The sequence below is a fragment of the Henckelia pumila genome, chromosome 3 (genome assembly GCF_033568475.1).
Source record: "Henckelia pumila isolate YLH828 chromosome 3, ASM3356847v2, whole genome shotgun sequence".
Classification (NCBI taxonomy): Eukaryota; Viridiplantae; Streptophyta; class Magnoliopsida; order Lamiales; family Gesneriaceae; genus Henckelia; species Henckelia pumila.
Window position 1 is genome coordinate 20,999,166 of NC_133122.1, and position 12,142 is coordinate 21,011,307.

General features: G+C 32.2%; 2 protein-coding genes across 2 annotated transcripts; one reads left to right on the plus strand and one right to left on the minus strand.

Annotated features, from left to right (window-relative positions):
- The first annotated feature begins 1,632 nt into the window (after window positions 1–1,632).
- Window positions 1,633–5,338, plus strand: LOC140886389 (serine/threonine-protein kinase BSK5-like). Its single transcript, XM_073292946.1, has 10 exons — window positions 1,633–2,007; window positions 2,107–2,309; window positions 2,598–2,733; window positions 2,877–3,010; window positions 3,097–3,202; window positions 3,341–3,426; window positions 3,523–3,711; window positions 4,058–4,222; window positions 4,299–4,412; window positions 4,960–5,338. The coding sequence occupies exons 1-10, from the start codon at window positions 1,926–1,928 to the stop codon at window positions 5,194–5,196; spliced, it is 1,452 nt and encodes a 483-aa protein (XP_073149047.1). The 5' UTR covers window positions 1,633–1,925; the 3' UTR covers window positions 5,197–5,338.
- Window positions 5,339–6,878: 1,540 nt separating this feature from the next.
- LOC140892781 (uncharacterized) lies at window positions 6,879–9,308 on the minus strand. Its single transcript, XM_073301775.1, has 2 exons — window positions 8,535–9,308; window positions 6,879–7,440 (listed from the first exon to the last, which is right to left on the minus strand). Exons 1-2 carry the CDS (start codon window positions 8,927–8,929, stop codon window positions 7,200–7,202), a joined length of 636 nt encoding a protein of 211 aa, XP_073157876.1. The 5' UTR covers window positions 8,930–9,308; the 3' UTR covers window positions 6,879–7,199.
- Window positions 9,309–12,142: the final 2,834 nt, after the last annotated feature.

Genomic DNA, 12,142 nt, shown 5'->3' on the forward strand with positions numbered 1-12,142 from the left:
AAAAAAGTAAACTTACAAGACTATTTTGGCTATTATCCCTTAACTTTACCTCATAATCGACAGAACATTGCATCATCGCATGAAATGAAATATCAGCCGAAACAAGATATTTTAATTGTATAAAATAGAAAGTTTACTAAAGAACGTTTCATTCGAATTCTAATGTTATCTTAAAATAGACGACACATGTAAATGTCAAGTGAGCGCATACTAAAACAATTCATCACGCCACTTTAACTCCTTAATCCATTTAAACATTCACAACTACGTATATGTTGAGTTCAAACCAGTATCTCATTTATTTAAAAAAATTTTAATTAAAATAGAATTACACATTAAATTTGTAGAGAAATATGTTTTGGTCGAACTCGAACTATATTTATTGAATATATATTTATATTATCTTACTATCTTATACTTATTGTCTTACTATTTAATTAAAAATCATGTCTTTTAATAACTAAATCGGTAAATCCTAATTAATTTGGAAGATCCAAAAATGATTTAATGTCAATTTTTTTTACCCAAAAAATTGAAACTTATCGGTAATGTTTGATTTTTATGGGTAATTTGAAACTTATTTTTTGAATCTTTAATATTATATTTATCTTATTAATAATTCAATCATATTTTTGTTTATATTTTTAAAGTTTAGATTAGATATTCTATCAATCCTATTAATACCCAAAAAACAAATTGATACTTATATGTAATTTCTCAAACTTTGAAACTTTTTTTTATATCTTTTTAAAATATAATTTCCTTTTTAATTTTCAATACTATCATATTTTTAAATTCAATCATATCTCTATCTATATTTTTAAAATGCTAGATTACACAGTCTACCACTCTTAATAAAAAAAATATATGAAAAAAAAACAATTAACTTGAAATTAACAAAAAAATATAACCAAAAATATTTCAACAGAAATTTTTTTTTTGACAAAATATTTCAACAGCAATTAAGGATGTAACAAATGCAAAAAATCACTAAAAAAATATTAAAGTTTGAGGGGAGCTCGTGAACAATTGAATTTGAGTTCGAGTTTATCAAACAAGTAGGATCGGATGATATGATTAATGGGTGTTACATATTTAGGTGATCCGTCAATTCCATTTATATTAGTTAAGATTATATTGTTCTTAATTCTTATCTTGTTCCTATTTTCTAAAATTAATTCGTACTTTGATGAAGCGCCTCGTAAATTACTCAAATTGAAACAGGTACGAATGATTTAGATTAAACGAAAATGTGGCCAAAAAAAAGTTTGAGGGTTAGAATGAGGTTGGAACACCATCCATGTTGATAAGCTAAGCTCCATCCCTAAAGTAGACTTTTGAATTCGAATCTGAATCTATTACATGAATACACAATGGGAAAAGTTTTCAGATCTTCTCCAACCTCTAAATTATTCATTCGATGCGTGGCCAAGACTTTGAGAACTGGTAAATTAAAAACGAAAATAATTATACAAATTTTTTTAGTGTGAGATTAAATAAAAATACTCTTTTTTTTTTTACTAGAAACGTTTACTTACACTTTTTTTTTAAAAAAAACCGAAGTATAGATATGGGATCATCATGAACAAGTTGTTTGACAAACAAAACCAAAAGTGAGCCAACTAAAGGGAAGTGGGGAGAATGATATGGGATCATCATGAACAAGTTGAAAACTTGAAAGGCAGGATAAAACACAAATCTTGGAAAAAAAAGGATTTTGTTTTTATTTATGTATTAAAATTTTCAAACACGATACATATTGATACAACTGTTCACCAGAAATCTTAATCCGAATATTTGCATATATAATGCATGTTATAATTCAACTTTCAAATGCCAAAAGGTTCAAAGCTTATTTGCGTACACGGAACTTATTTCTTGGATCCTTAAAACGACAGAGGTTGTATTGTTTTCGAAACCATTGAATGGGTGCAAGCTGCTCAAAGTTTCCCTTCTGCTGGTGGCATTCTCGCCGCAAGCCCTCTGTTCTTCAATCCTCCGATCAGAGTTAGTTTCTTCACGCCTTAATCACAATCTTCATCGGTTTTTTGTTTCCGGGTTTGTGTAAAAATTGTCCCTTTTTGGCGTAATATTTCTGGGTTTCAGGGAAATATTGGGTGCCGAGCTTCAGAGAGTTCAGTTGGGAGGAGCTGAAAGCTGCAACAAATGGGTTTTCTCCGGAAAACATTGTTTCAGAGCCTGGAGAGAAGGCTCCGAATGTAGTTTACAAAGGCTTGCTTGAAGATAAGCGCTGGATTGCTGTTAAGCGCTTTAGCAAGTCTGCTTGGCCTGATTCTCGCCAATTCCTTGTCAGTTCATTGCTTTTGTGTGTGTGTGTGTGTGTGTGTTCAATTATTTATTTTAATGCATGTAATTTGCATGCATTACAATTTTTGTCTAGTTATAAGACCAGCCTAATGAATCCTCAACCTCTTTTCAATATCGATTTCATGTTTCTTACATGTCCGGAGAAAAGGAAGTGTTTCAGTGTTTGTGTTCTAGCTGTGTTAAATCAAGAATCAAACAAAGATTTTTGCGTTCGAGAATTGGGATAAATATAGCGTTGTTTCCTTATTTTTTTGGGTGGATTATTGAAGGATGAAGCTAAAGCAGTGGGAAATCTAAGAAGTGAGGGATTGGCAAATCTTATTGGATGTTGCATTGAAGGCGAGGAGAGACTGCTGGTGGCAGAGTTCATGCCTAATGACACTCTTGCTAGGCATTTATTTCACTGTGAGTTTCCTAATCTAATTCTTGTGAGTATTGGGATTGACGATTTGATTATAGAGTTTTCGAGCCGCAACCTCTGCATCAAAAATGTTTTGACTTCTCGTGGATGAGTATTTTAACGTATGAGAGTGGTTGGACCGTCATAGGGGAGAAGCAGCCGATGAAATGGGTAATGAGATTGAGGGTGGCCTTGTATTTGGCACAAGCTCTAGAGTACTGCAGTAGCAGAGGAAGAGCGTTGTATCACGATCTAAATGCTTATAGAGTCTTGTTTGATCAGGTGAACTGTGTTTTGTAAAGTTCACCTCTTTGGTTTCAAAGATTTAAGTGTTGGCTCGTCTTATATTTGGCTGCGTGGTGGTGTAGGATGGGAATCCCAGGCTATCTAGCTTTGGCCTAATGAAGAACAGTAGAGATGGCAAAAGTTACAGTACAAACTTAGCTTTCACTCCGCCGGAATACTTGAGAATCGGTGAGCATGCATACTTTAACTGTCTGTCTGTATGGCACAATAAGAGAAACATATTGCTTGTCGGTTATAGTTTTGAGTACAAATGACTTGCTCTTGCTCCCACAATGAGTCATATTTTCGGTAATAAAATATATGCAGGAAAAGTGACTTCAGAGAGTGTAGTTTTCAGCTTTGGAACCATGCTGATCGATCTTCTAAGTGGGAAGCACATACCTCCAATCCATGTATTAGTTTTGCTGATTCAGGATAAATTGAATGTAGTTTGTACTAGGATCTGTTCGATGATCCTGACGTTATTTTTAACTGTCGTCTTCTTAAAGGCGCTGGATCTCATTCGGGAAAAGAACTTTCTGATGCTCATGGATTCATGTTTGGAGGGTCACATTTCTACTCATGAGGGGACTGAGTTGGTACGGTTGGCCACTCGTTGTTTGCAGTATGAAGCACAAGAACGACCGAGTCCCAAGTTTCTCGTCACTTCTCTGTTGTCTCTTCAGAAAGAAATTGAGGTACGATGAAAACATATACACCACTTTGTCCAGAAGTTGCAAACTTTCCCAAATTCGGACAGTTTTCGTCACTCTGTTAGATCTAGTGAAGTTTCAAGATTTTGGTGAATGACCTCTTTGTGGTAGCTTATTGATGACATCAGTAACTTATTCCAAGAGTACTATTCCAGAATGGTGGATGCACATTGATCTTGTCTATCATATCACGATATAATTTTTGTGAAATATGAAGTTTCTAGTAAAGAATATATTGTATGTTCCTTCCTTTCTATATACACCTGATGGTAGAATTTCAGACTCAATTGAGCCGACAATATAAATTTTCCTGTGAACGACCATGTATCAGGTTCCTTCTTACATCTTGCTCGGTGTTCGACAAGGGAACACCATATCTACTCAATCAGTGCTGTTGACTCCCATGGGTGAAGCATGCTTGAGAATGGACCTCACAGCCATACATGAAATACTAAATAAAGCTGGGTACAAAGATGACGAAGGAGTTGCCGATGAGGTCTCCGCTTATGATCTCCCAAGTCATATCACAATTTCTATTCATCAAACTCTAATCCGAGTGATCTCTTTGGCAGCTTTCTTTTCAAATTTGGACAGTTCAAATGCAGGAGACATTGGATGCCAAGCAGCTGGGGGATTCTGCTTTTCGAGCCAAGGATTTCACTACTGCAATTGCTTGCTACACACAGGTAAGCGTATGAAACTATTTTTCATCAGGAATGTTGGATTCCATAAGCATTCGATATAATGTCATGTATCCACGAGGAGGCACCAAATATAAGTAATCTGGTGGGATAATTTCTTAACTTTATAAAATACTCTAGAATCTCATATGCAATTGCAGTGTGGGATCGCAGCATTACCTATAGTTTGAGAACCCGACACCAACAACAATCAATTCTTTTATGATTTCCACTCACATATCCTTGATTCAGCTTATGATACAAACACGGATCACATAATCGATACTGGCTCGATTGTAGCTCTTCCCATCCCTTAATGTTAGATCAAGTCTATGAAAAGAGCCTATCGCCGAAAAACTAGTCTATTGCGTGGAGAAATATGTCAATCTTATAAAACTCTACAATTTCTTGTAGGGGTAACATATGATAGGCTAAACAGGACTTTTTCATAAGCTGCAACAAAGCCTTTTCAGTTACACCTAAAGATCGCCCTTAATTTCTACAGCTGTTTCATAAAAGACCTGAAACAAAACATTTGTGTTTCTTTGAGTAGTTCATTGATGGTGGGACGATGGTATTGCCGACTGTCTATTGTCGACGCTGCTTATCTTATTTGATGTCTGAGATGCCAAGTGAAGCTCTAGGAGATGCCATGCAAGCTTTGGTTATGTCTCCAGACTGGCCAACTGCACTTTACCTACAGGCAGTTTCACTCTTCACGCTCGGAATGGAAACCGATGCCCAAGAATCACTGAAAGAAGCAACAGACATGGAAGTCCAAAGAAAATGAAACCAAAATATTGTATAGTTCTCTCCTTTTCAGGCATGTGGTTCTCAGTTCTCCTTTCTCCCTTTGTCGAACACCAGATTGAGATTCTTCTGAAGTAAAAGGCATACTGTTTTATCTTATAAGAGGACACGTATTTAGGATTTGTCTGAGCACTTTCAAGGCTATATTCATGCTTTTCTCCAGAACCCACCAATAAAAGAACAATCTTTATCGAAAGCAACGCAGTGCATAGATTAGATTCTACCAGTTCAAAATTGGTCTTCTGGGCATTTTTACGAACACACAGGACATTTACCTACTCACTCTGTATTCCATCACCATTTCCATCATTCCCATCATGTGAACAAAGTAGAAACTTTCCAATGCCAACTTGTGAGAGAGTAATAGAGAGCGCATGAAAGAAGGTACCCTGTTCTGTCTCAAGAGCAAATGGGGTGGTGTTTTTAAAATTTTACAGGATTTCGAAATTCAATTATAATAATCTTGTGCCCGACTCAAAACAAAAAAGAAAGAAAAACCAGTATAATCGATTTAGTTCAAATAAAATCAAACGAATTGGACCGAATTAAAATCAATCATTTTGGTTTGTGTCCAAATTAAACATATAATAATAATAGTGAACAAATTAATAATAAATCATAAAATCGAATGTGCGAAACTTTCATCATTCCCAATTTCAATAATATTACTATTATTTTATTGATTTTGTAGATCTATAACATTATTACTATTAATTTATTTAATATGATTTATAACAATTTATTTAATCAATGTGATTAGTTTTTTATTTAAACAATATTTATAAATATTAATAAATAACAAATTAATAAAAACTTTTTTTAAAAAAATATTTAATCGATAATTTTTTATTATTTGATTAATAAAATTTAAAATTTCAGTTAGGTAATAATTATTTGAACTCCAAATAATATTAATTTCAGTTGCTTGAAATTTTTATATTTGAAATGAATAAATCTATCGTGATAGTTTTTGATTTATAGAGTTTTGAAAAGGCAAAAAACAAGTGGCAATATCAAGGACAACCTTGTTAATTGTAATTTGTACACCAAAAACCAAATTGAGCTAATTTATCAATTTCTGGAATAAATAACATTTCTCACCTGAAACCTCCACCAAGAAACTACCTCTTAATTTGGGGGCAAGTACGTACAATTGCTACATTTAAAGTAAAACAGATACAAATTTTATAGATAACTAGTGATCCGAAACACGCATTGCGTGCTTTTACAGTATTTTTTTTAATAAAATTTATTTTTTATTTCTGGTTTGGAAGAAAAGAATGTTCTTTAGGAGACATGTGAGAAAAATGTGAGATTAAATTAGAATTATGAAAATTGTCAAAATGTTATTTTGTCCTTCGCCTTAAAAAAAAGAAAAACTTTGCAGAAAACTCTAAATGAACAGGGGTAAAATTGAGAAAAAAAAATTGGTGTTATCTTGACACACCAAAAGTAGTTATTAAAGGGTGCTTAAGTTTTATATAATAGTATAGATAGTATAGATAACATTTTAAAAAAACAATATCTGATAAAATAATTTTGGTCTAATTTCTAATTCATCCTTTAAAATACACACCATGGACAGAATAAATGCATAATGGGTAAATTAATTGCTTTGGTTTTCAAATTCTACGAGTGTATTCTTTTACCAACAATCACGCTCCTTTCACAAGAAAAGCAACCATAACATCAAATCTTTTTCATGTAAAAAATCTACACACAAATTTAATCGCGTGAAAGCAATAATATTTCTAAACGACAAACACGAAAATATTTAAAAACTACGCGTAAAATATGAAAAATTTTCATTACAGATGGATGGCCGATCCTCATCTGTTCCTCACTTCAATCAGGCTCGCCCCGGTCGAGAACAATGGGAACGAGCAACTAGCATTCACAAGAACCTTGCCATCAAGTATGACACACAGCTAGCTTCTTCAAGTTTGGTAAAATCTTCATCAAGATTTTAATATTATACAAGACTTATGATGGGATATTGAAGTGGAAAAGCCAAGATATGACAAAAGCAAATACCATACAAGCAAGAAGAAGATTCAAAAACCGGTGACCATTCAGGCAGCTTCGAGTTTCTGAGGTGAGAGGTGGCACAGCTGAGGAAGTAGCTGTTGCAGGGGCGCTATTGTCGCCTGTTTGTTGTTGCAAAGCCTCGATATCATTAGGCCCGACTATGTTTCTTGCTATTGAATTACAAATCTCACAAGTCCTGACAATGAAAGTCACAGTGAGACATCAGATTGAAGATCAAACGATACACAGTTCGAACATTTCAAAACACAATATGCAAAAGAATGGATAGCGTAAAATAGGAACTATCTTCATCTTATGGTCGCACAAGCTTATATCACGTCCTACATCGGCTCTATAACAAATCTTGGTGTGATTGTTGAGTTTGAGGGGCAGGGGCTTTCCTACACTCCTCCTGAATAGACTTCTGGCTTCTGCTATCTTCTTATATACTAGTGTGTTGGGTTCAGACTTCAGACTCTTGAATAAACTCTAGAGTAGATGACGCAAGGCTTCAACTTCTCCTAGGCTTTCATGGCGCACTTGTAGGGGGGAAATTTCATACTCGAATGAGTTCATCAAGAACGGACAGCTCGTGATCGTTGGATACATTAATGTGACGAAAATTTTGGAATCCGAATATGTGCAACAAATTAGGCATATCAAACAGGGATCAAATCTCCACTTTAGAAAAGAAAGAGAATTTGTGTAAAAAATTTAGCAATTAATCCAACTTCTTTTCTCTTTTGCTTTACTTCTCTCCCTCATTATGTTGCTGATAATCATATTCTTCTTTATCGTTTTCACAATACTAAATGCGGTTAACATAATCATCAAGGCAGTGTGGTCTTGTCAGCTAAGCATATAAAACGTAATATTCCCTGAAGCCAAATGCATATATGTTCCAAAAACATATCACTACTCACAAATTTACTTCGAGACTCAGCAAAACAAGGCCAAAAAAAGGAAAAAAAAACGACGAAAAGGACAAAATTTGTCGGCAGCAATGTAAAACTCACAGTAAAAATGAGCCATTAGTCCAGTAACGAATGCATTTAAGCAGATTTAATGCTACAAAAACCACATTCCTATAGCGATTAATTCAATGTATTTTAACTCTGAGTTATATTTTTAGAAAAACGTTCGATTTGTATAATTTTTCCCCAGTAGGAAATTGCCCTCATCCCTTCCAAGACAAACATGTAGAACACCATCAAGATTCACAAAAGCAAGAAAACAAAAACATAAAAACACACCCCAAAAAAAAAGATAAAAAGGTTTGAGGCCACCGACTTGTTTCCTTTGATCTTGAACCAAGTCTCAGCACAATGCCTATGCGCAGCAGCCAAATCATCCTTACAAGAACACCCCAACTCGATAGCCACACCAAGACCAGGGCTTCTGCTCACCAAACTCAGATGACAAATCCTGCAATCCCTCTCGATTCTACTTATATTCACCCTTTTTTCACCACTTTCTACATCAATGTCAACTGAACAATCAGAAGAATCCGCCATTAATGAAGCTTTCCTAGCTTCCAAAGCCCCGGCTTCCAAAATCTCATCATAAGAAGCCTCACCATCAGCCGTACTGGAGTAGGCGTCGGAGAAGCAAACGCTGCCCTCTTCCTCCTCCTCTTCCTCCTCACTGGCCACTCCTCCGCCACATTCTAAATCTACGTGGGACATTTTTACAGTAACCTTGTTGAAGGGCTAGAAGTTAAGAACCTTCAATATGATACAATAACTCTCAAGATTGGATTTTTACCGAACCCATTAATGGAATTCAGCAAGCTAACGCCTCTGTCTCTCCGCAGAACGGCTCATTAAGGCATTCAAAGGCAAATCTTTAAAGACCCCATGTGTTGAGTCCATATTATTACAACATAGTGGGAGAAAAAAAAAATTGTGAGGATTAAGAAAAAGAGGATCTTGGATTAGGTGACCCTTCCAAGTTTCCATTACTGTACTTTAACCGCAGTTGATTATTGCTTATACCCCACATTATAAATTTCAACAAAGCGCAAGAAAATGTTTAGCATTTACGCAATGTGATTTGGAAATGGTGAGATATGAGGTGGATTAGGAACGAAAGAAACAAAGATTTGGCGTGGTGCAAAACACAAATCTCTGTACAAAAGGACAGTCTGATTTTATGCTCAAAAGGAAAATGGACAGGCTGATTTGACAAAGTTTAAATAAATAAATAAAATTTGGATAGAATTTATAGAAATTTTTTAAAATTATATTGAGTAATTATAATTAGAGTTGCTTTGTTATTCTTTTTTCTAATAGTTAGATTGATACATCGAATAGAATCACCTAAACACCCATATGAAGCATTGGGGAGAGAGAGGAAAAAGTTGTCATAGTGTATTTTTTGCCTGATTCAATTCAATTTTTTAGAAATAAATTTGGAAATGAGAGCCATCATGTAAAAACGGTATAAAACTTTTTCGAATAATATCATTATTAACACTTACTGTCAGTTCATTTTTGAACTCATCTTCTTCTTCCCCTGGTGGGGAGTTTTTGCCCTCCCCAGAATTCGAATCTTGCACTCCAGGCCATAAATGCAATGTTCTCTTAATCCTAATCTTCATAAATACATATGAATGATATAATACTACAAGAGGTGACGTGAGATAATTCATAATTGTAAGAATTTCTGGATTAATTTTTAAAGGTTATTTATATTCCAATAATTATTTTATGACAAATGAATGCTCCACTATTATTTCCTAAGGGTGTTATTGCTTGAAATACTTGGTGGTTTTTTGTGCGGATTTAACATAATGAGATCTTATCTTTCGGCTATTATTCAAATCATTTATTTGAGGGTCTACATCTCAACATATATACATATTAATATTATAGTATTGACATGACATATCATAATTTTTTATATATGTTTGGTTGGATTATCAATAATCCTTGTATAAATTTATTCTGCTTAATCTTACGTTCTTCTCACCATATTATTTATTTTTACCATATTATTTATTCTTTTATTAATTATAATTTTACATCTATCAAATCATTAATTATTTATCTTACATCAATCAAATCATTAAATTTAAATTACTATATTACCCTTTATAAATAATATTATTTATATTTTATTTATCATTAAAAGAATAAAATGATAATTTATCATTTTTATATATAATTTAATCAATCAAATCAAATCAACTATAATCTATCAATCAAATCAAATATTACATTCATAATCGTTTCTTATTTATTTTTTTTATTACAATAGATTACTTATCTATATATTATTTATCACATCATCCGTACCAAACATAGCTTTAAGGTAGATTGAACTAAATCGATTTAACACTTATAAGCTGTGTTTACTTAGTGTGATTAATTATATATAAATAAATAATATTAAGACTATTAAACTAATTTTATAGGATGTTGAATAATGATGCATAAATAATCATATGTTTACTTTGATGGATCAATTTTTTTGATTGATATTTTGATTAAGTGACGAGTTACAATTTTGCCTTTTGTGTATAATATATAATCTTATTTTTTGTTTTTATTTGTAAAAATGAGATTGTGATTTTTATTGAAGAATGTAAATTATTATTAATCTCACATGTAAATTATTTTAATTGACCAAAATTATTGACTAGAAATATTATTTATTTTTTAAAACAAAAATTAATAAATTGTGTTAAAAAAAATTTCACATGAATAAGGATAAAATCTAATTAAATGTATTAATCATATATTAAATAATTATAATTTTTATTCATTTTTTATAATTTTTAAATGGATATTTCATATATTAAAATCAAATGAAATGTATTAATATATTTTAAAGTATTTGAAATTTATATCCATGTTATATAATTTTTTTAAATGGAGTTTTCATATATTATTTTTTTGGGAAGTAAATTAAGGATATTAGTGTAATATTTTTCAATTAAAAACTTAATTAGTTAAAAATAATTATTTATCACACCATTTAGTTAAGATAAATCATCAAGATTTAAAGTTTAAATTAGGTAAATATGGATGAACTTTATGAGTTAATACGGGCCCTAAAAAATTAAGTAAACATGTAATTGTATAGAATTATTAATATAATCATACACTTATCATAGCAAATAAACGAAGTCATATTATACATGTTTTTTTATCGACGAACCACTATCGATATATAAATATATATTACTATTAGGTACTTTGTTATTGTTGAAATACTTGGTAGCCATTTTTAGATTTAACACTTTATATTATACATGTTTTTTTTAATCGATGAGCAACGATAAGTGTATATTAATCAAATAAAGTCCAATGAACATATTTCATGTGACAGACACCCGTCCCGAAAAAAATTGAAAAGATAATCGACTTCTTATTATTATAATTTTTTAATGGATTATTGTGTTAATGTTGGATGGGACCATTCACCTTTGGAACCAGTAAATCTGGCCGTGACATAATCCACTGTGGTCATACAATTGACCATCTTGGACCACTTAACCCATTTGATGACAGCAAATATTCAAAAGGTTTTATTTAAAAAAAAAAGGACTTAAAAGTATATAAAAATAATATTAAAATGAAGTTATAAAATTTTATTTTACAACAGAAACATCTACAATTATTTCTTAGATAAATAAAAAAGAAAAATTATTAAATATATGGTAAATTTAATCAATATTACAATAAAAAATACTTTGCAAGCATCGACACTCTTTGTAAATTTCACCTTCTTTGTACGACATATCATTGGATTCACGTTTGCACGTGACAATGATTTAATTATGTGTCTTCATGTGAACTTGAAATCTTAAACTTGAAGCTACTAACAATATATTTGGATTGCGGGAATTGGACGGGATTTGATGGGATTTGGAATTGAAAATATCGTTTTAGTGT